This window comes from Aotus nancymaae, unplaced genomic scaffold (genome assembly GCF_030222135.1).
Source record: "Aotus nancymaae isolate 86718 unplaced genomic scaffold, 86718_ANA_hifiasm-v0.15.2.pri h1tg000012l, whole genome shotgun sequence".
NCBI lineage: Eukaryota > Metazoa > Chordata > Mammalia > Primates > Aotidae > Aotus > Aotus nancymaae.
In genome coordinates, this window is record NW_026988423.1 from 4,833,649 (window position 1) to 4,854,686 (window position 21,038).

Genomic DNA, 21,038 nt, shown 5'->3' on the forward strand with positions numbered 1-21,038 from the left:
TGGAAATTGATAGAATACTAGCTAGGCTAAAAAAAAAAGATTCAAGTAAGTACAGTTGGAAATGATTAAGGTGACATCACAACTGATACCAGAGAAATAAAAAAGATCGTCATAGACTGGTATGATCAGCTTGATGCACACAAAATAGAAAACTGAGGACAAAAGACAAGTAACAGTTCTTGCTTCAAGAAGTTCATTCATTCATTCACTCAATCTCTGCTGCTTTCAACAATTATAAATTAAATGTCTGTTATAATCTAGACACAAGCACAGATGATACAGCAGTGAAAGCTAATGAATTTGCCTTTCAAAGAACATTCATTGTTTGCATTCATTTTGTTATTTAAAGAATGTTCCTAGAAATTATTTATTTTCATTGTATAGTAACAACTACCATATCTTTTTAATTTACAGTGTCCGCTTTATGAAATCTTATAACTTTTTATCTTTAATTTGATGATTCTTTGAGTTTTGCAGATATCGAAACATAATATTCCCAAGTAATGTTAAATTTTTATCTCTTAAACAATTTGATATTCTGTATTTTTCTCATTTCACTTATTCTACTAAATTGGCGAGAGTATCAAGATCAATGTAAAGTTGCTTCTTTAGTGGAAATGCCTCCAATGTTTCTCTTTTAAGTATAATAATATTCATTTCAAGTTGGAGATAATTGATGAAACTAAACTGTTAAGTTCTTAATTTGGTTCTCAGCTTGAAATTTATTAGCATGTAGAAATACTACTGATTTTTATATGTTGATTTTTGTATGCTGAGGCTTTACTGAAGTCATTAATCAGGTCTAGTAGTCTTCTAGAAGAATCTTTAAGGTTTTCTGGTATGCAATCATATCTTCAGTGAACAGAGATAATTTGACTTCCTCTTTCCCAATTTAGGTGCCTTTTCTTTCTTTCTCTTACCTGATAGCTCTGTTTGGGACTTCCAGTATTACATTGAATAGAATTAGTGAAGGTAGGCATCCTTGTCTTCTTCCGTTTCTTAGGGAGAATGGTTTCAACTTTTCCCTGTTCATTCTGATGTTGCCTGTAGTTTGTCCTACATGGCTCTTATTTTGAAATATGTTCCATCTATGCCTAGTTTGTTGAGGGTATTTATTATGGAGAGTTGTTGGATTTTATCAAACACTTTTTTGCATCTGTTGAGATGATCATATAGTTTTCATTCTTACATCTGTTTATGTTGCAGATCATGTTTATTGATTTATGTATATTGAGCCATCCTTGCAACGAAGCACATTCAATCACGGTGAATTCTTTTTGATGTATTGTTGGATTCAGTTTGATAGTATTTTGTTGAGGAATTTTGCATTGCTCTTAATCAGGAATATTGACCTCTAGTTCTTTTTTTCGTCATTTTGTCCATCCCTGATTTCAGTATCAGGGTGATACTGGATTTTTAGTATGAGTTAGGAAGGGATCCCACCTCCTTGATTTTTTGGCATAGTTTTAGTAAGGTTGGTACCAGCTTTTCTTTGTACATCTGGTAAAATTTGAGTTTGAATTCATGTGGTCCTCGGCTTCCATTTTGTTAGGAGATGTTTTTATTACTGATTCAATTTTATTACTCATTATTGTTCTGTTGAAGGTTTCTGTTTCTTCCTACTTCAGTCCTGGAAGATTGTATGTTTATAGGACTTTATCCATTTCCTCTAGGTTTTCTAGTCTGTGTGCATAAAGGTCATCATATTAGTATCTGAAAATCTTTTTTTGTTTCTCTGGTGTTGTGATGTCATCTTAATCATTTATGACTGTACTTATTTGAGTCTTCTCTCTTTTTTTTCTTAGTCCATTGATATTGATAGCATTCTATCAATTTTCTTTGTCCTTTCATAGAGCCAACCTTTTATTAATCTTTTGTAGAATTTTTTTGGCCCCAGACTCATTTAGTTCTGCTCTGATATTTGTGGGGTTTTTTTCCTGCTACATTTGGTTTGTTCTTGTTTTCCTAGTTCTTTGAGATGCACCATTAGGTTTCTAATTAAAGATCTTTCTACTTTTTATGTTTATTGATTTATGTATATTGAGCCATCCTTGCATCCCTGGAACAAAACACATTTCATCACAGTGGATTATCTTTTTACTGTATTTTTGGATTCAGTTTGATAGTACTTTGTTGAAGATTTAATGCTACAAACTTTTCTCTTAGCATTGCCTTTGCTGGATCCCAGAGGTTTTGTATGTTATGTTTCTATTTTCGTTCATTTATTTTTTTTATTTCTGACTTGATTTTGTTGTTTAACCTCTTTTTTTTTTGTTTTCTGGTCAATTTGTATAATAGATACTTCTCCAACCCTTTACTTTGAGCCTGTGGTTGTCCTTACATGTGAGATGGGTATCTTGAAGACAGCAGATGATTAGATCTTATTTATGCATCCAATTTGCCAGTATATGTTTTAAGTGAGGTATTTAGGTCATTTACATTCAAGATTAATATTGATATGTGAGGTTTCGTTCCTGACATAGTGTTATTAGCTAGCTGTTTTGGAGCTTCAGTTAATTAGTTTCTTTGCATCTTAATACACTCTTTTCTTCATCACTGTTTGCCTGCTAGCCTCATGCATGTCTCCAAAGCTTTATGTATTATTATATCTTTATGGTCAAAAGATCTCTACAGTGATTCAGAATGTGGGCTCTGGAATCAGACTTCCTACTTGGAATTTTACCTCTATTATTTACTAGTTGCCTAAAATTGGGCAACGTATATAGCTTCTCTGTGCTTCAGTTTCTCACAAAAGTGTCTAAAATGATATTTTAATAATAAATAAATGAATTAAAAACATACATATATAAAGTTCATTGTGTAGTGTGTAGCAGGTAGTGAGGGTACTCAGTAAATGGTAACCATCATCATCATCATCATCATCATTTTGTCTCCATTGTCCATAACTTTTAAACGTTTGGTGTGAGATGATTTTGAATTATAAACTGGTAAGGTCTTCTGAGAACTTCTTTTGGTCATACATTTTCTTTTCTTTCTTTCTTTCTTTTTTTTTGAGATGGAGTCTTACTTTGTTGGCTAGGCTAAAGTGCAGTGACATGATCTCAGCTCACTGCCACCTCCACCTACAGGGTTCAAATGATTCTCCCACTTCAGACTCACAAGAAGCTGGGATTACAGGTGTGTGCCACCATGCCTTGCTAATTTTTTTTGCATTTTTAATAGAGATGGGTTTTACCATGTTGACCAGGCTGGTCTGGAACTCCTGACTTCAATGACCTGCCCACTTCAGCCTCCCAAAGTGCTAGCATAAGCCACTGTGCCTGGCCTGGTCATACATTTTCTATTCATGTGCATAGAGTGGCTTACTTTTAACTCAGCTCATCACTGAGGCTTATTCATTCAAGAATATCTATTAAGTACCTAATATGATGCTTGGCACATATGAATGTAATTAATATTTATTTACTAAAGGAAAAGGAGCAAATTAAAAAAGAAAACTATTATTTGGTAAACATGGTGCTAGATACTGGATACAAGGATACGTATGCTACCTTTTTATGTAAATTAATAATGGCTGTCATTTTTTAAGGGTTCAGTGTAAGTTAAGGTCTGTTGTTATATGAACTGCGAGTGTTATCCCCTGACAGTCATTTCGAGGTAGGTATTGTTAATCCTGTTACACAAGTAAGGTGACTGAGGTTTGTCCAAGGTCACATGGGTAATAGTGGAAGAGATATAATTCAGATCCATGTCTTTCTGATTCCAGAGGTCAAGCTCTTATACTTTGCAAATGTGTGAATAACTTGACCTCCCGCCACAATGACTTGAACTCCCACCACAATGACTTGAACAAGCAATACGGAAAAGTCATTGACTTTCTAATAGTAGAAGATGAGTAAGCTTTTCTACTCACGCTAATTTTAGTGAACCTGAGTGCATGGATCTACTCCTTTATCTGTTTTTGTACAACCCACAAGTTAAGGGTTTTTTTTTTTTTCACATTTTTAAATGTTGAAATAATCCAAAAGAATAATACTTTGTGACATGTTAAAGTTATATGACGGTACCTACATACTACCCTCAATTTTGCCTTTTGCCCTGCAAAGCTCCAAGTATTTACTCTCTGACCCTTTATAGAAAATGTCTGCCTAATCTTAAATGAGACTATTTGAGATGCTCTTCAGCAATGTGAGTAATGCATATGCCATAGATGATTTACAGAGAAATATACCTTTAGCAAATAGACAAATTAGCTCTACACAATTTCTGGCAACTGTTTTCTTAAATTTCAGTGCAAAAGAGTAAGAATAATGACAAAACAGAAGCAAAAATCAAAGGACTACTAGTACATTGAGCTGATGCTTAATGTAAAAAATGATATTTATTCTCTGAAGAATGTTTTGATTTAACTAATGAAAAATTTCACACAAAAGTAACCTGTTAAGTATAAATGATTTTAAATATGCTTTTAAATGTGCAGACAATAAACTGAATCTTTCCTTAAACTTGAGTATTATCAAAAGACTACTTTACATATTAGTTCAGCCTAAATGAAGATCACAAATGAAAACTTTGTGAAATAATTGAAAGGTAAGAAAGAAAGAATTGATCCCAGAACAGGGAGCAGATTTGCTTTAAGGGAAGGCATGAGGTTTTTAGCCAAGATATAAGATGAGCTGAAAATTGATCACTAGTCAGCCGAGTTATGAAACAAAACAGCTTCTAAAGTTTTTTTTTGATTAAACATGGTGTAAATTATTCGGATAGAACTGTTGAGGTTATAGCTTGTAAAAGGAAAAAAATGCAAATCTGTGTTACTTGATTAAACTATACAGCAGCAAATGAACTAAGGGAATCAAGAAAGCAAGCAATTTACATCTTCAGGCACTTGATCAGGAGGCCAGAATTATTGTAAGTGCTTTAAACACACAAATACAATTGAAAACAAATTCGGCAGAGCAAAACACTCAAGCACACATATTCAGACAGCATAAGAATTCCTGTAAAGGACCGTTTTGATTTTTTACTTTGGTTATGATGTAACCAAAACCAAAACCATAACCTTAGTGTATTCATGATATTCATGGTTATACCATAACCAAAGTAAAAAATCAAAACAGTCCTCTACAGGAATTCTTAGACCATTTGGGAATGGATTGGCTTTGCAAAGGGAAAAAACCTATTGCTTTATTAAAATACAGTTCTCAGGTTGCAAAGCATAATGTTATACTCAGAGTTAAAGAAACTGTCTTAAAAATATACTCACCAGTTAATTACATTTTTCTAATTAGATGTGTGGAAAAGAAATAATTGTGTCATCTGTAGGGGCTGTTCTAAGTAGAGGCTAGTGGACGCAAAAATTGCCTGGATGAGTTGAAAGATACGTAGCAGAACGAAGTTTCTTGTAGATAATAACTGCCATCACCATTGGTCAAAGAAACACTGCTGGCTTTAAACTGCGGTAATTTCCTAGAAACTCTAGATTTTTTTTTTTGGAGAAAATATTTGCAAACTATTCATCTGACAAGGGATTAATGTCGAGAATATCCAAGGAACTGAAACAACTCTATAGCAGAAAAACAAATAATCTGATTTACAACTCGAAAGAGCTGAATAGATACCTCTCGAAGAAGACTTTATATAAATGAACAACAGATACATGAAAATGTGCTCAACGTCGTAATCACCAGGGAAACTCAAATCAAAACCACAGTGAAATATGCCATCCCAGTTAGAATGGCTATTATGAAAAAGGCAAATACAACATATGTCAATGAGGATACAGAGAAAGGGGAACTCTTTTTTATGATACTTGTTTTCTTTTATTGTATGCAAATACTGTGCATAGTTGTATCATCATGTATAGATAATTTTGTATGTTTTTAAAGTTATATTTTAAATTCTGGAATGCATGTGCAGAACGTGTGGGTTTGTTAGGTAAGTATGTATGTGCCACGGTGGGCTGCACCCACCAACCTGTCATCTACATTATTTCTCCTAATGCTATCCCTCCCCAGCTGCCCCCACCCCAACAGTCCCCAGTATGTGATGTTCCCCTCCTTGTGTCCGTGAGTTCTCATTTTTCAACTCCCACTTATGAGTGAGAACATGTGGTATTTGGTTTTCTTACTGTATTAGTTTGCTGTGAATGATGGTTTCCAGCTTCATCCATATCGCTGAAAAGGACATGAACTCATCCTTCTTTATGGCTGCATAGTATTCCATGGTGTATATGTGCCACATTTTCTTTGTCCAGTCTATCATCGATGGGCATTTGGGTCGGTTCCAAGTCTTTTCTATTGTGAACTGTGCTGCAATAAACATACATGTGCATGTGTCTTTATAATACAATGATTTATAATCCTTTGGGTATATACCCAGTAATGGGATTCCTGGATCAAATGGTATTTCTGGTTCTAGATCCTGGAGGAATCACAACACTGTCTTCTACAGTGGTTGAACTAATTTACACTCCCACCAACCGTGTAAAAACATTCCTATTTCTCCACATCTTCTCCATCATTTGTTGTTTCCTGACTTTTTAATGATCGCCATTCTAACTGGCATGAGGTGGTATATCATTATGGTTTTGACTTGCATTTCACTAATGACCAGCCATGATGAGCTTTTCTTCATATGTTTGTTGGCTTTATAAATGTCTTCTTTTGAGAAGTGTGTGTTCATATCCTTAACTCACTTTTTGAGTTGTCTGTTGTTTTTTTTTCTTATAAATTTGTTGAAGTTCCTTGTAGGTTCTGGACATGAGCCCTCTGTCAGATAAATAGATTGCAAAAATCTTCTCTCATTCTGTAGGTTGCCTGTTCACTCTGATGATAGATTTTTTTTTTCCTGTGCAGAAGCTCTTTAGTTTAATTAGATCCCATCTGTCAATTTTGGCTTTTGTTGCCATTGCTTTTGTATGTCTTAGTCATGAAGTCTTTGCCCATGCCTAGGTACTAAATGGTATTGCCTGAGTTTTCTTCTAGGGTTTTTATGGTTTTAGGTCTTATGTTTAAGTCTGTTATTGATGATGAGTTAATTTGTATATAAGGTATAAGGAACGGGTCCAGTTTCAGTTTTCTGCATATGGCTAGCCAGTTTTCCCAGCACCGTTTATTTTAATAGGGAATTCTTTCCCCATTGCTTGCTTTTATCAGGTTTGTCAAAGATCAGATGGTTGTAGATATGTGGCATTATTTCTGAGGCCTCTGTTCTGTTCCTTTGGTGTATATATCTGTTCTGGTACCAGTACCATGCTGTTTTGGTTACTGTAACCTTGTAGTATACTTTGATATTGGGTAGCATGATGCCTCCAGCTTTGTTCTTTTCACTTAAGATTTTCTTGGCTATATGGGCTCTTTATTGGTTCCATATGAAATTTAAAGTAGTTTTCTAATGCTGTGAGGAAAATCAATGGTAACTTGATGGGCAAAGCATTGAATCTATAACTTTGGGCAGTATGCCCGTTTTCACAATACTGATTATTTCTATCCATGAGCATGGAACGTTTTTCCAATTATTTTTGTCCTCTGTTATTTCCTTGAGCAGTGGCTGGTAGTTTTCCTTGAAGATGTCCTAAACATATCTTGTGAATTGTATTCCTAGGTATTTTATTCTTTTTGTAGAATTTGTGAATGGGAGTTTACTCATGATTTGGCTCTCTGTTTGTCTATTGTTAGTGTATAGGAATGCTTGTGATTTTTTCACATTGGTTTTGTATTCTGAGAATTTGCTGAAGTTGCTTATCAGCCTAAAAAGATTTTTGGCTTAGATGATGGGGTTTTCAAAATATGCAATCATGTAATGTGCAAACAGAGATAAATTGACCTCCTCTCTTCCTATTTATTTCTTTCTCTTGCCTGATTGCCCTGGCCAGAACTTCCAATACTTTGTTGAATCAGAGTGGTGAGAGAGGGCATCCTTGTTTTCTGCCAGTTTTCAAAGAAAACGCTTCCAGCTGTTGCCTAATCAATATGAAATTGGCTGTGGGTTTGTCATAAATAGGTTTTATTGTTTTGAGATACATTCCAGCAATACCTAGTTTATTGAGTGATTTTAGCATGAACAGGTGTTGAATTTTATTGAAGGTCTTTTCTGCTTCTATTGAGATAATATTGTGTTTTTTGTCGTTGGTTCTGTTTATGTGATGGATTACATTTATAGATTTGTGTATGTTGAACCAGCCTTGCATCCCAGGGATGGAGCTGACTTAATCATGGTAGGTAAGCTTTTTGATGTGCTGCTGGATTCGGTTTGCCATTATTTTGTTAAGGATTTTTCCATCGATGTTCATCAGAGATAATTGGCCTGAAATTTTATTTTTTTTGGTGAGTCTCTGCCAGGTTTTGGTATCAGGATGATGCTGACCTCATAAAATGACTTAGGGAGGAATCCATCTATTTCAGAATAGTTTCAGAAGGAACAGTACACATTCCCCTTTGTATCTCTGTTGGAATTCGGCTGTGAATATGTCTGTTCCTGGGCTTTTTTCGGTGGTAGGCTATTAATGTCTGCCTCAATCAGAAATTGTTATTGGTCTATTTAGGGATTTGACTTCTTCTTGGTTTAGTCTTGGGAGGGTGTATGTGTCCAGGAATCTATTCGTTTATTCTAGATTTTCTAGTTTATTTGTGTAGAGGTACTTCTAGAATTCTCAATAGTAGTTTTTATTTCTGTGGGATCAGTGGGATATCCCCGTTATCATTTATTTTCATTTCTGTTTGATTCTTCTGTCTCTTCTTTTTTATTAATCTGGATAGTGATCTATTTTATTAATCTTTTCAAAAATCCAGCTCCTGGATTCATTGATTTTTTTAGAAGGGTTTTTCGTGTCTCTGTCTCCTTCAGTTCTGCTCTGTTAATAGTTATTTCTTGTCTTCTGCTAGCTTTTGAATTTCTTTGCTCTTGCTTTTCTAGTTCTTTTAATTGTGATTTTAGGATGTTGATTTTATATCATTTCTTCTTTCTCCTGTGGGCATTTAGTGATATTAATGGAAATAAGTTTGATTTTTAGAATTTTTCAGAGTAATTTTGAATACATACAATATAGAAGAGTAGGCTTTTAGGTAAAGTATTGCTTCTGCTACCACTCTTCAAACTGCAGAGCACTGTCAGGAGGGTGGGGTGTATTTTTACATCACAGTCTTTTCTACATTATTCAAGTAAGGAACAAAATCATGTTGTCCAGTTGCCTATTATTTTCCAAAAAGCATATCCTGGAATCTTGGAATAGCCCCCTTTATTGCTATTTCTTATAATACAAAGATCGGAGCTGGATACATATATTATTAAAAATATTTTTACTTTATTTTAAAACATATCTTCTATTATATGTCAAACACTATAAAAAACTTTAAAATGTAATTAATTATGATGTGAATATAAAGTCTTCTAATACATCATTTAGAAGATATGTATGACACATTTTCTCAATTGTAGTAGAAGAATATTCATTTCAGCAACTTTTTTCTATTTTAGGTTTCCTTAGATAAGTCGTCACAAAACTACTGAAAGATGTATCCTTGTAAATAAGTGGGATAACATTATTTTTCTGTGTTAGAGTATCAAATGAATTATCAAAATATAAAATATATTGTACTTGCCATTCATTGTAATAGTGGGTATTAGGAAAATTATTTCATAAGTATGAACATACACACACACACACTGAACTAGGTTTTAAATTATAGGCAATATATAATTACACTTTGAAAATAGGTTCTGAACTTAGACTCATAGGCTGTGAGTTAAAATCATGAAATTTTTAGCATCTAAAGGTGTAGTCCTGGTGTGAAAAACTATCTTCCTTCAGGTTAAATCTGGCCTCATAAGTGTTTTTATATTTTTACACTTGCAGTGTAAGGGCAGAATAGGCAGATAGTCCAATTTAAGAAAGGCTGAAGTTGTGCCAGGGGAATAAAATGAAGGGAGAAAAGGGTAAGGAGTCGTAGAGGTAGGCAAGGAAGTAATTATATAATGAAATATTATAAAATATAAAATAACTGAAGAGGATACTTAGACCTGAAAGCTTGAGAGATAATTTTTAAAGTCTACAAGTTTTAAGAATTGATATACTAAACGATTTGCTGGTTTTACTATATGACATCCTTTTCCTATCATTATGGATTTGTAGTTCTCAAAATCTCTGTGTATGGTATATTTGTTTTTTCACATTTTTCTTTTTTATGCTGAACTTTATAATTTTCTAACTCCTTTAGTCAATTAAGACTGATCCGAATTTAGAAAAAAATGAAATTAGAAGTAAACAAATAAGGATTATTTATCTAATTGTTTATGTAGATGGTAGTAATTTTATCAAATGCATAAAACCTCTACCAGAGTTCACAGACTATATTCACATTAGATAAACACACTGATACACAACATTTTTAGATTATTTTATCATATATATTAGTTAATGTTGAAGTAGCTTTTTATAACGGATGAAATACAAAAGAAAAGACCTAAAATCAAAAACATTTTTGGCACACTCTGTGGACAATTTATCATTTCACAAAAGCAACTGCAGTTTACTGTTTCCCTTATGATGTAGTTAAAAGTGTCTTGCTCAAGGGAAGCATATGCTGGTTTGCTTTGGTTTCTTTTTTATAATCAGTAAACCCTTTGGAGGAATGATTCATATCTGATAATATGTAAAGTGAAAATGGCAAGCCACAGCAAGAGCTTACTCATCTGACCTGTTCTATATAACCAGAGAAAAAATGGGGCTAAAGAAAGTTTCATTACAATTTGCCATTGTTTTTGTAGATTTTCCTTCCTACTTCTCCAGCTGTATCTTAGTTCAGTTATTGTCATATAATGGATTTTAGTATATTTTTGATATACCTATAATTAGCTTAACTGATATTTTGGAGAGACAGTTTTTATTAAAAATTAACATTTTCTAAAGGTGATATATGATGTCCTATTCGTAGGTGATGGAGAACAAATATTTAAAATAATTGTAGCATTATTTCATATGGTATAATAGGAAAGTATTTACTCAAATAATTACCTAGTTTTAGTAAATGTAAGTGTCCTAATCAGAAATGGGGGTAATAAGCCCTCTGATATCTGTTTATGAATTGATCACAGACTCAAAAGTTTACAGGTACCTATAAAATACCAAATCTTCATATTTCTATGGCTTTTCTATCAAAGTAGTATTCAACACTCACATTTTTATTTTAGGACCTATTATTAAGAATCTCATTTGCCATAGAGCGTGTTATGGTAGCTGTTCTCTGCAGACTAATGACTACATATTAGAAAATGCTAATTTAATGTTTTCTCAACATATATGTAAGAACTGCTTTTTCAATTCTTCCTCAGAAACTAATTTTAATAAGATGCCCTTTCTAAAACCAAAGTGGCTTAACTTCCAAACATTGAATTGCTTTTGACATGGTGTACTTTTTAAAACTTTAGAATCAAACACATTGACTTTGATTTGCCAACTCTGTTTAATCTACAACTGCAGTGAATTTTTTAATTGCTTTTTTGATTTGCCAACTCTGTTAAATCTATGACTGCAGTCAGATTTTTACTTGCTGTTTACATAGACTTAGTCATCTTTCTTTTAAAGGATTAATCACCTAGTAAATTTAGTTTTTATTCTTTTATTTCAAAGTTTTTTATTTCTAATTTTTATAGGTACATAGTGAGTATATAATCATCTAGTAAATTTAATATAGCATTCTTATTTTAAATTTCTGTCCGTAACATGTGCACATGTCTTAAGTATAAAGTAAAATGAACTGATATAATATGCAAAAGTTTTTTGTCATTTATTATTTTTTTTATTATAGTTTAAGTTCTGAGATACATGTGCAGAATGTTCCAGTTTGTCACATAGGTACACACATGCCATGGTGGTTTGCTGCACCAGTCAACCTGTCATCTACATTATGTTGTTTCTCCTAATGCTATCCCTACCCTAGCTGCCCACTCAAACCAGCAGGCCCAAGTATATGATGTTCCCCTCCCTGTGTCCATGTGTTCTCATTGTTCAACATCCCCTTATGAATGAGAGTTTGGTTTTCTGTTCTTGTGTTAGTTTGCTGTGAATGATGGTTTCCAACTTCATCCATGTCTTAGCAAAGGACATGAACTTACCCTTTCTATGGCTGCATAGTATTCCATGGTGTATATGTGCCACATATTCTTTATCCAGTCTATCATTGATGGACACTTGGGTTGGTCCAAGTCTTGTGCTATTATGCACAGTGCTACAGTAAACAGATGTGTGCATGTTTCTTTATGTAGAATGATTTATAATCCTTTGGGTATATACCCAGTAATGAGATTGCTGGGTCAAATGATATTTCTGGTTCTAGATCCTTGAGGAATAACCACACTGTCTTCCACAATGGTTGAACTAATTTACACTCCCACCAACAGTGTAAAAGCATTCCTATTTCTCCACGTCCTCTCCAGCATCTCTTGTTTCCTGACTTTTTAATGACCACCATTCTAACTGGTGTAAGATGGTGTCTCATTGTGGTTTGATTTGCATTTTTCTAATGACCAGCGATGGTGAACTTTTTTCCACACGTTTCTTGGCTGCATAAATGTCTTCTTTTCAGAAGTGTCTATTCATATCCCTCACATACTTTTTGATTGGGTCATTTGTTTTTTTCTTGTAAATTAGTTTAAATTCTTTGTAGTTTCTGGATAATAGCCCTTTGTCAGATGGATAGATTGCAAAATTTTTCTTCTACTCTGTAGTTATCCTGTTCACTCTTGGGATAGTTTCTTTTGCTGTGCTGGAGCTCTTTAGTTTAATTAGGTTCTATTTGTCAATTTTGGCTTTTTTTTGGCCATTGCTTTTGATGTTTTAGTCATGGAGTCTTTGCCCATGCCTATGTCCTGAATGGTACTGCCTAGGTTTTCTTCTAGGGTTTTTATGGTTTTAGGTCTTATGTTTAAGTCTTTAATCCATCTTAAGTTAATTTTTGTATAAGGTATAAGGAAGGGGTCCAGTTTCAGCTTTGTGCATGTGGCTAGCCAGTTTTTCCAACACCATTTATTAAATAGGGAATCTTTACCCAGTGCTTATTTTTGTCAGTTTTGTCAACGATCAGGTGGTTGTAGATGTGTGATGTTATTTTTGAGACCTCTATTCTGTTCTATTGGTCTAGTAATCTTTAAAAAACAGAAATTAACATTTACTTCCAGGAAGCCTGGCAGAGAATAAGTATGTTAGTAGCTAGTGTAACTATTTTCATTCATTTCCTTTTATCTCCTTTCTTTTTTCTAAACATTTAGAATATCAAAAATAGTTTGTGAAGGAAGTCTGACCAATTTTTATTATAGGATATTTTCATGAAACGCAAATTATTTGATGACCTAAATAATCCTGATGATAATTACAGGAACAATAAATACAGCTAATTGAAGACTTCAATATGCAATCACTTTGCAAGTGATACAGCAAATACCATGTCAATAATAGAAAACTTGTCAGTTGTTTTTAAAGAAATCATAGAAAATAAAGCTGAAGACCTCTCATATGCAGTACCCAGCTCAGTTCCTCCATCTTTCATTAATGAATCGGATACTCAAATGTGAGTAATTAATGAAACTTAATGAAACTTGTCCTGACACCCAGTCTAATATAATTTGCCTTTTCAATGGTCTTCCTTTTTGTAAAATGTCAAAATCTCAATTTTACAAAAAAAGTTTAAAATTTGTGAGAGTGTATCTGTGTTCACAGCACTTATAGAGAATTAATTGAAAGTCCCTGGAGCACTGATAGTCTAAAATTCATCAGAGCCAGCTACAGGGTAAGTATATAGCCATGAACACCTCAAGATGAGCACTCCATTCCTTTTCCTTTTCCTAAATGCAACTCCTATAACCTCAACATTGCCACTTATTCAGGACAGACTTAAGACTAGGAAATATAAGTCCAGGAACAAATCAACTGCAGTGTTTTATTTCTAATTGTATAGCTTTTATTGTCCTGTCTTGAGCCTTTTCCTCACTCCTCCCCAATAACTAAACCAACGTATTGTATTTAACATACCAAAGAATACAAGATCAGTGTCCAGAATCTCTTATGTACTATCTCTCTTGAGAGTTTTGGGTACTCTCTTTCCCTCCAACACTTTAAAATAATTTTTTTAGGGAGTAATTTTTGAAATATTTTTCAGGTGTTTTTATGTATATACATGTAGCTCACATTCTGCCTACTGAAGGTATCTCAGGAGGTTTAAAAAAAAATAGAAAAAAAACTTTCTGAATACTTTACCAAGTTGCTCAGCCCACTCTATTACCAAATGCTACCTTTATGAAATCTCTGAAATCTTTCAGGAGGAATCCTTTAAGGACTAGGGGTATCTCCATTTTGTTTCGGCTTCTCTTAAGTTTAGAGTCAAATTTGTAGCCAACTTCCAATAATTTATAAAAATATATAATGTATATTCCTAAATACCTTTTTTGCCTTGCAGACTTGTCATACTCATTTTATCTGCACCTGGAATTCCTCAACTATTGTTTTATTTATTTACTTATTTATTATTGAGGCAGATAAATATTTTAATCTGCCTCAAATACTTTGTGGAACAATACAAGGATGAAAAGAGTAACTGAAGACAGTCAAGAGGGAAGGAAGAAAAGATGGCAAAATGGAAGGAAAGGAGGGAGGGAGGGAGGGAGGGGAGGAAGGAAGAGAGGGAGGGAGGGAAGGGGAAGAAAAAAGGAAGCAAAGAAAAAATCTAAAGTGTGTGTGTGTATGTGTGTGTGTGTGTGTTCGTGTATTTATAGCTCACATTTAGAGAAACAGTGTGAAGTGCTACATGGCCAATGCTCATGATATTTATTTGGTCACTGATGAGTATGGCTGTGACAAGCTAAAGCTTTGAGATCTGGGGCTTATATACCTATTTGGTGACCCAGAACACTGTGAACTATGGACAGTTGGCCCAAGTAGATATGATTAATTCATTTGTATATTTAGATACTTTACAGTTTTTCTGTGTAACCAGTACCTACCATACTGTTCAATGTGTAGTATGCATTGAACAAATATTTGTTAAATACATTCATAAAATGGTTTGTCTTACATCTGGTCATTATGGCTCAAATCTCACATTCCAGATCTACATTCCATCATCTAAAGCTGTCAGTAATGTCATTTATTTATGTATCCTTTTTTTTTTTTTTTTTTTTGGCATGGTTCTTCTAGAATGAAAAGGTGCAATAATTCTGCCAGGCACAGTTCTCGTTAAAGCTTTCCTTTTAAACTCTGAATGAGCTTCTTAACTCAGAAAAAGAAAGGTCAAAGCAAAGACAAAGTCTGGAGCCCTATGACTTTTGATGACAAAATTTCTCCTCTGGTTTCTGAAGTTGGCAATTTGTACATGTGCTTTATACTATGTTCAGAGAGATATTTATTTCAGTTTGTATTTTGAACCTGAATTTTAGAGTCTTCATATTGTGGTTTTTATTTTTACTCCCTTTTTATTTTCTTGTAAAGGTCAAAAATAGAACACACAAACAAGTGTTTTTGACCTTGTGAATTGCGGTAAAACAGTTCAAGCCCATATCTATAAAAGTTCTTGGTCTTTTTTTCCGTTTATCTTCTTAATACATGTAATGTATCATCTGCACATACATCCACTGAAAGATTTCAAAGTTATCTGATTGAATACCTCCAAAGAAATGAACTGCTTTATGTTCTCAGTGAGAGATGAACAAATAGCTAAATTTTCACTCAGACTATTCAGTCTAACCACCATCCCGATCAACCAAGAATTTTTTTACCTAAACCATTCTTCCTTAGATCAACCATAATCTTGCCTGGCACAGGAACCATTTTACATTTTAGATAATAATGTTTCACTTTTCTTTCTTGGGGAATGAGTTAAGTGAGAAATGTACACACCCCATGAAAGTATAGACCTCTTTTTAGTATTTCTCTATATGTCTTTAAGAAAGAAAGAAAAAAATCTCACAATTAAAAAAAAATGCATTTATCTTTGGGCTTCTGGTGCTAGTTTCCAGGAAATGATGACACAGAGACAATTCTATGAGGAAATGTTGAATTGTGCTTTTGTTAACAGCTGGTACAAAATAAAGCAATTACAGTGAAGTATTACCTTTTGGGTCACTGGGATCTCAAAACACAATTTAGGTCATAATTATGCTATAATTTTCTTTTCTTTGGTGTGTTTAATTTCTAGGCCATGCCTGTACTTCAATTCCTCAGAAATAGGCATAAATTTAGGACTGTTTTCTATTAAAATTATCTTGTAAATACAATGGGTTGATTTGAAATGTCATAAAAATAAGCATAATATAAACTTGTAGTAAATATATTGAAATAGATACACGTTTTAGAAATCATTTAAGAAATTCAGTTAAAATAAATTGATATCCAAATGGGCTCCCATCATTTATAAATTCAATGAAGATCAAAAGAGGAAAGTAAAACCATATAATCCCTAGAGATATTAAAGCCAGGCATGGTGGCTTTACCCTGTAATCCCAGTACTTTGGGAGGCAGAGGCCAGAGGATTGCTTGCGACCAGCCAGGGCAACATAGTGAGACTCTGTTTCTACAAAGAATGCACTCCTGCATGGGTGACAGAGGGAGGAGACTCTTAAAAAAAAATATATATATATATATATATATGCCATGCCACAACCACTGCCTCACCATCCTGTGTTGTATTTCTAAGAGTAAAGCGAAAGGTAGTCAAATTAGAAATCTTGCCATGCTTTGATTTCATATTAACATCATTTGTTGGAAAAAAGCCGCTATCTCTAAGAATCAATGCATTTGAATTTAAAGCCGTGATTCATATATGTTAGTTTGTTTATTGCAGACAAGCATGTATATATTGTATTATCTCACACATAGGAAATTCAGAAAGAGACAAGCATGATATGTGGTAATAGAATTAAGAGCAGTAACCTTGTAGGTACATGTATTTGAAAATGACTGACTTGATTTTCACTGCTGTAGAAGTTATGTATGTAGTTTTTAAATAACACCCCCCGGAAAAGTAGAACGAGAACTGCTTTTTCTTTTGTCTTGCTACTTTGTGAAAAGCTTAGCTGTTTATGAAGAAACACAGAATTTTGTATAAAATCCTAAACACATTCTACAATAATGAATACATATCTGTTGATTTATTTGGTGTTGTGTCTTCACTGTTTATTAGACACTCATGATTTTGGATGTTTAAGAAAATTTGGTTATAAATTCAGCAAAATAATAAGTAAACTGTTACTCATCTCAAAAATATAATGCACTAGTAATTTATCTCCTCCATATCGACTAGTATATTTTCTTGATTGTTCAGTTTATTGGTCAGATTAATACTACATTTAAGCTCTATCTTGTACTGCTACAAAGCATATTATTTTAGCATGAAATAATTAAAATATATTTTTTAAATTTCTTTTACAATATGGACCTAATGGAAGAAATGGCAGAACATTTCAAAGAAGTATTCTTACCATGGCAACATGATTTTACAGACCCAGATTTCTTAGTTTATTTATAAAAATATTGAACTCCTACCATTTGCAATAAAGTATTTGAAAAATTGTCTTATTGATCAACCTAGCCCAAGAAAAGGGAATGGGGCATATGTACTGAGATATAAATAGTGTAATAAGCAATAATAGAATTACAAGTAAAATTACACATTATTCCCTTTTGGACCATTTTCTTTTTAGGAAAATCTTTTCAAATTGTGTAAATGCAACATAATTTAAGGGAAGGCAATTGAACTCCAATACCATAATTCCTTATACATAAAAGTGAGTGTTTCGTTAAATAATACTCCCGGATTAATCAAAATGGATGAGTGCAGTTAATTCACGAAGTTCATTCTAGTCTTTCATAAAATGAAAGTAACATAACTTTCTTATTCACATTTATAGAAAAAGAATACCTTGTATTTTCATTATACTTCGTTAGCGCCTACAAGTCTCTGTAATTGGGCATATTCATGCTTGGTTTTACACAGCATTCCTAGTATGACATATAACAAAGCAGCAGATCAACACCAAACTCTCTAACTACTTCTATTTCTCTTCTCACTGTGAGTGAGCATTATTGGTAGTAGAAAGATCAATATGTAGGAAATATTTTAAAAACATCAAAATAACTATTTGTGTTAAAAAATACATACTGTCTCATTTCTATACTGGCAATTTGAATGGACTGTAAATAAAAATAAAGAATGTGGTTTTTCTATGGATGATATAGATTTATTTCCATTGTGGTATTTAAAGTTAGATGATGCAGATATATTTTAAAGCTGTCTTGTCACTGATTAACAAAAAGACACTTTGTCAAGATAATGATACAAAGTAAGTACAAGTTAGAATCGTGAGTAATTCTTTACATTCTTTTTTGCCTTGCATCTCACAGATCTGGGAAATTTTAGTGGCCGGACAAGAAGTGCAGTCTCTGTGAGAGAAGGCCAGGGGGTCGTTCTGATGTGCTCTCCTCCGCCTCATTCACCAGGTACGGTACATCCCATCCCTTGCTGCTGCTGTGCTCTTTTGCTATATGTTCATTCTTTTAGACAGTATATTGATGGGAGAACATTTCAGGTGAAACGCGCATGGTTTTCTTGACATGTATCAGAGTGCCACATGAATAATTACAGATCATGTACTCTGAAAACCATTAGACAGGAGACTGAACTCCATTGATAAGATTGTTTTATTGCCATTCTTACTGTTGACTGTCATTGTTATGACAGTCAACAGTAAGAATGTGTTGCCTGAAGCAACAGTAAGAATGTGTTGCCATCAGTGAAGAATGTATTGCCTGGAGCACAAGGGAAGCGATAAACTGGGAGAATGAAAACTTTTCAAAATAGTTTGGAGTATCAAGAGTTGAGTTAACTAAATACCAATGTGCATCTTGTTTCAGAAGATAAACTGTATACTTAGTTGTTGATGGTATTCTTTGCCACACTGGAGTAAGAACTTCTAAGAAATGCTTTTTTGAGTTTGAAACAAAACTGCAATTTACTTGGTACTTTTTTGGCTACTTAAGGTCTTGTTTGTAAAAATCATGGTGCGTACTTTATATGGCTTGAGGAAACAGAAAACTAAAGTGTACTCAGATTAATCGTATGTTTTTTTGCCAGCTCATAGCTAACTATATCCGTTTTGTTTGAGTTCTATAATTTGAGATGCGTACTCCTTTGGAACTTTTTTATAGCTTTCCTGTGATATAACTTAAGAGTGACCAGCATCAGTTAAAGAGAGAGAGAGAGAGAAAGAGCACAAGGAAGAACCAAGAAATAAAGGCCTTAGTTAATACCTGGAAACACAATTCAAGATCTTGGTATCCAAGTCACTTTTTCTTTAATTAGAGTGATGGCCATATTTGTTTCTAGGTTATATTATCAGTATAGTAATGGAGCCCAATTTGGCTCTACTGTACACATATTTTTTTTTAAATAACAAAATGGCCTACATCGACTTTCTTAAGCCTTCTTTACCTTTATCTGATCCCCCTTCTGTATTTTTTAATTGAAAGTGTGCTGCATATCAACAGGAACATATTTTTGAAAACATTTTTATTTGAAACTCAGATGATAATATAATTAGGAATAGTTGTATTATCCCTGTACATCAATCCAGTTACTCCATTTTTCTGTGAAAAGTTTGGGGAGTTTACAGTAAACATATCTAGTCTCACCTGCATCTACATCCAGATTTAGATTCTTTCCAGACAACATCTGTTTTAATTTTTTTAATGGATAAGACAAAAATTTATCTTACCTTTATGGAAATTGTATAGCACTAATATAGGTCATATCTTATGCTGGTTTTTAAACAGATTTCATTCAAAGGGGGTATTAGTTGAATAATCGTTAGAGATGACAAAAAAGAGAAAAAGAAGGAGAAGGAGAATATCACAGGCTTTACAGAGGATGAATGATTCTATCACTAGACTGACAGGAGTTAACAACATAAAGTGACCCCTGTGGGAAAATAAGCAAGATTTTCTGAGATACGATCTGTATTGCAAGGTTGTTGGAATATGTATTTTTAAACAAAGTGAAATGGAAGAGGATAATGTAGAAATCAAAACTGCAGAATTACCTGTAGATAAATTATCCATATGTCAGAGAAAACTGTGTACAAATTTCTGGTGGGAGAATACAGTACAATGAATTCCATATATGATAAGATAAACATGAGATACAAATAGGCATCAATAACTGATTAAATAAAAAATATTCTGATCTGTGATTGAGATCAATATATGTAAATGAAATGACTGTTCAGTAAACTTGTTTTACAACCGACCTCAGCCACTTGGCCAAGGCCAACTTGGTATGTTATTACCACAGCTGCAGTCTCTCAATTGCCACATTTACAAGCTTTCTGTTTTCTGAAGGGCATCCACTCTCTTCTGCTCACTCCGTTAGTACCCTGATCCAGAAGTCCTTTAATCTCATGGAAATCTATGAATTATTGATCCTACCCCATTTTCACTTTACTCCCACTCCTTTGAGTCTCACTTTTCTCCTCCAATTATTATCATATTCTTTTATACGGCTTCAGTTTTCCTCATCTCTCTTTTGCTTTATCATACTCACATGCCAGTTTGCAAAACCCTAAGCATGAATATAAATCCAGCTCCTAGCCTACTGCATATATGAACCTATTTAGATTTATATTACTGTTAAGAAATCCCCAAAACCAAAGCATTCACACAAAACAAACAACAACGAAAAAAACCAGTTATGCAGACTCCTGTCATTTTAATATGCAAATTAGAAACTTCACATGCATCTTAATGTTAGCTAGATAGAACTTTTTTTTAAAAACCTGTCATTTTTACTATACTTTAGTCAGATGTTTTATGTGTCTTCCCCAGTCTCACCCTCAGGTGATAAACTTGCATCCTGTTAAGTTGTGAAAGGGAAAGCAATTGGAAGATAACTTCCACAAGCCCTCATCACCAAGTCACACACCAATTATCATTGGTAGCCATACACTCTGAGTTCCCATGTTTAAATATATAGTGTAGTGTACAGTAAACAGTATCGTATAGTATATGCATTGTTGCAGTTCTAAGACTTATCTCTCAG

The 21,038-nt window shown here is 33.6% G+C and overlaps 1 protein-coding gene across 1 annotated transcript in view; it reads left to right on the plus strand.

Moving 5' to 3' along the window:
- Positions 1 to 21,038, plus strand: part of CNTN5 (contactin 5) — a 1,383,122-nt gene that overhangs the window by 884,139 nt on the left and 477,945 nt on the right. Inside the window, exon 7 of the mRNA XM_012454882.2 lies at positions 18,350 to 18,445. Coding sequence (XP_012310305.1) covers positions 18,350 to 18,445 — 96 coding nt within the window. The remainder of the gene's footprint in view (positions 1 to 18,349; positions 18,446 to 21,038) is intronic.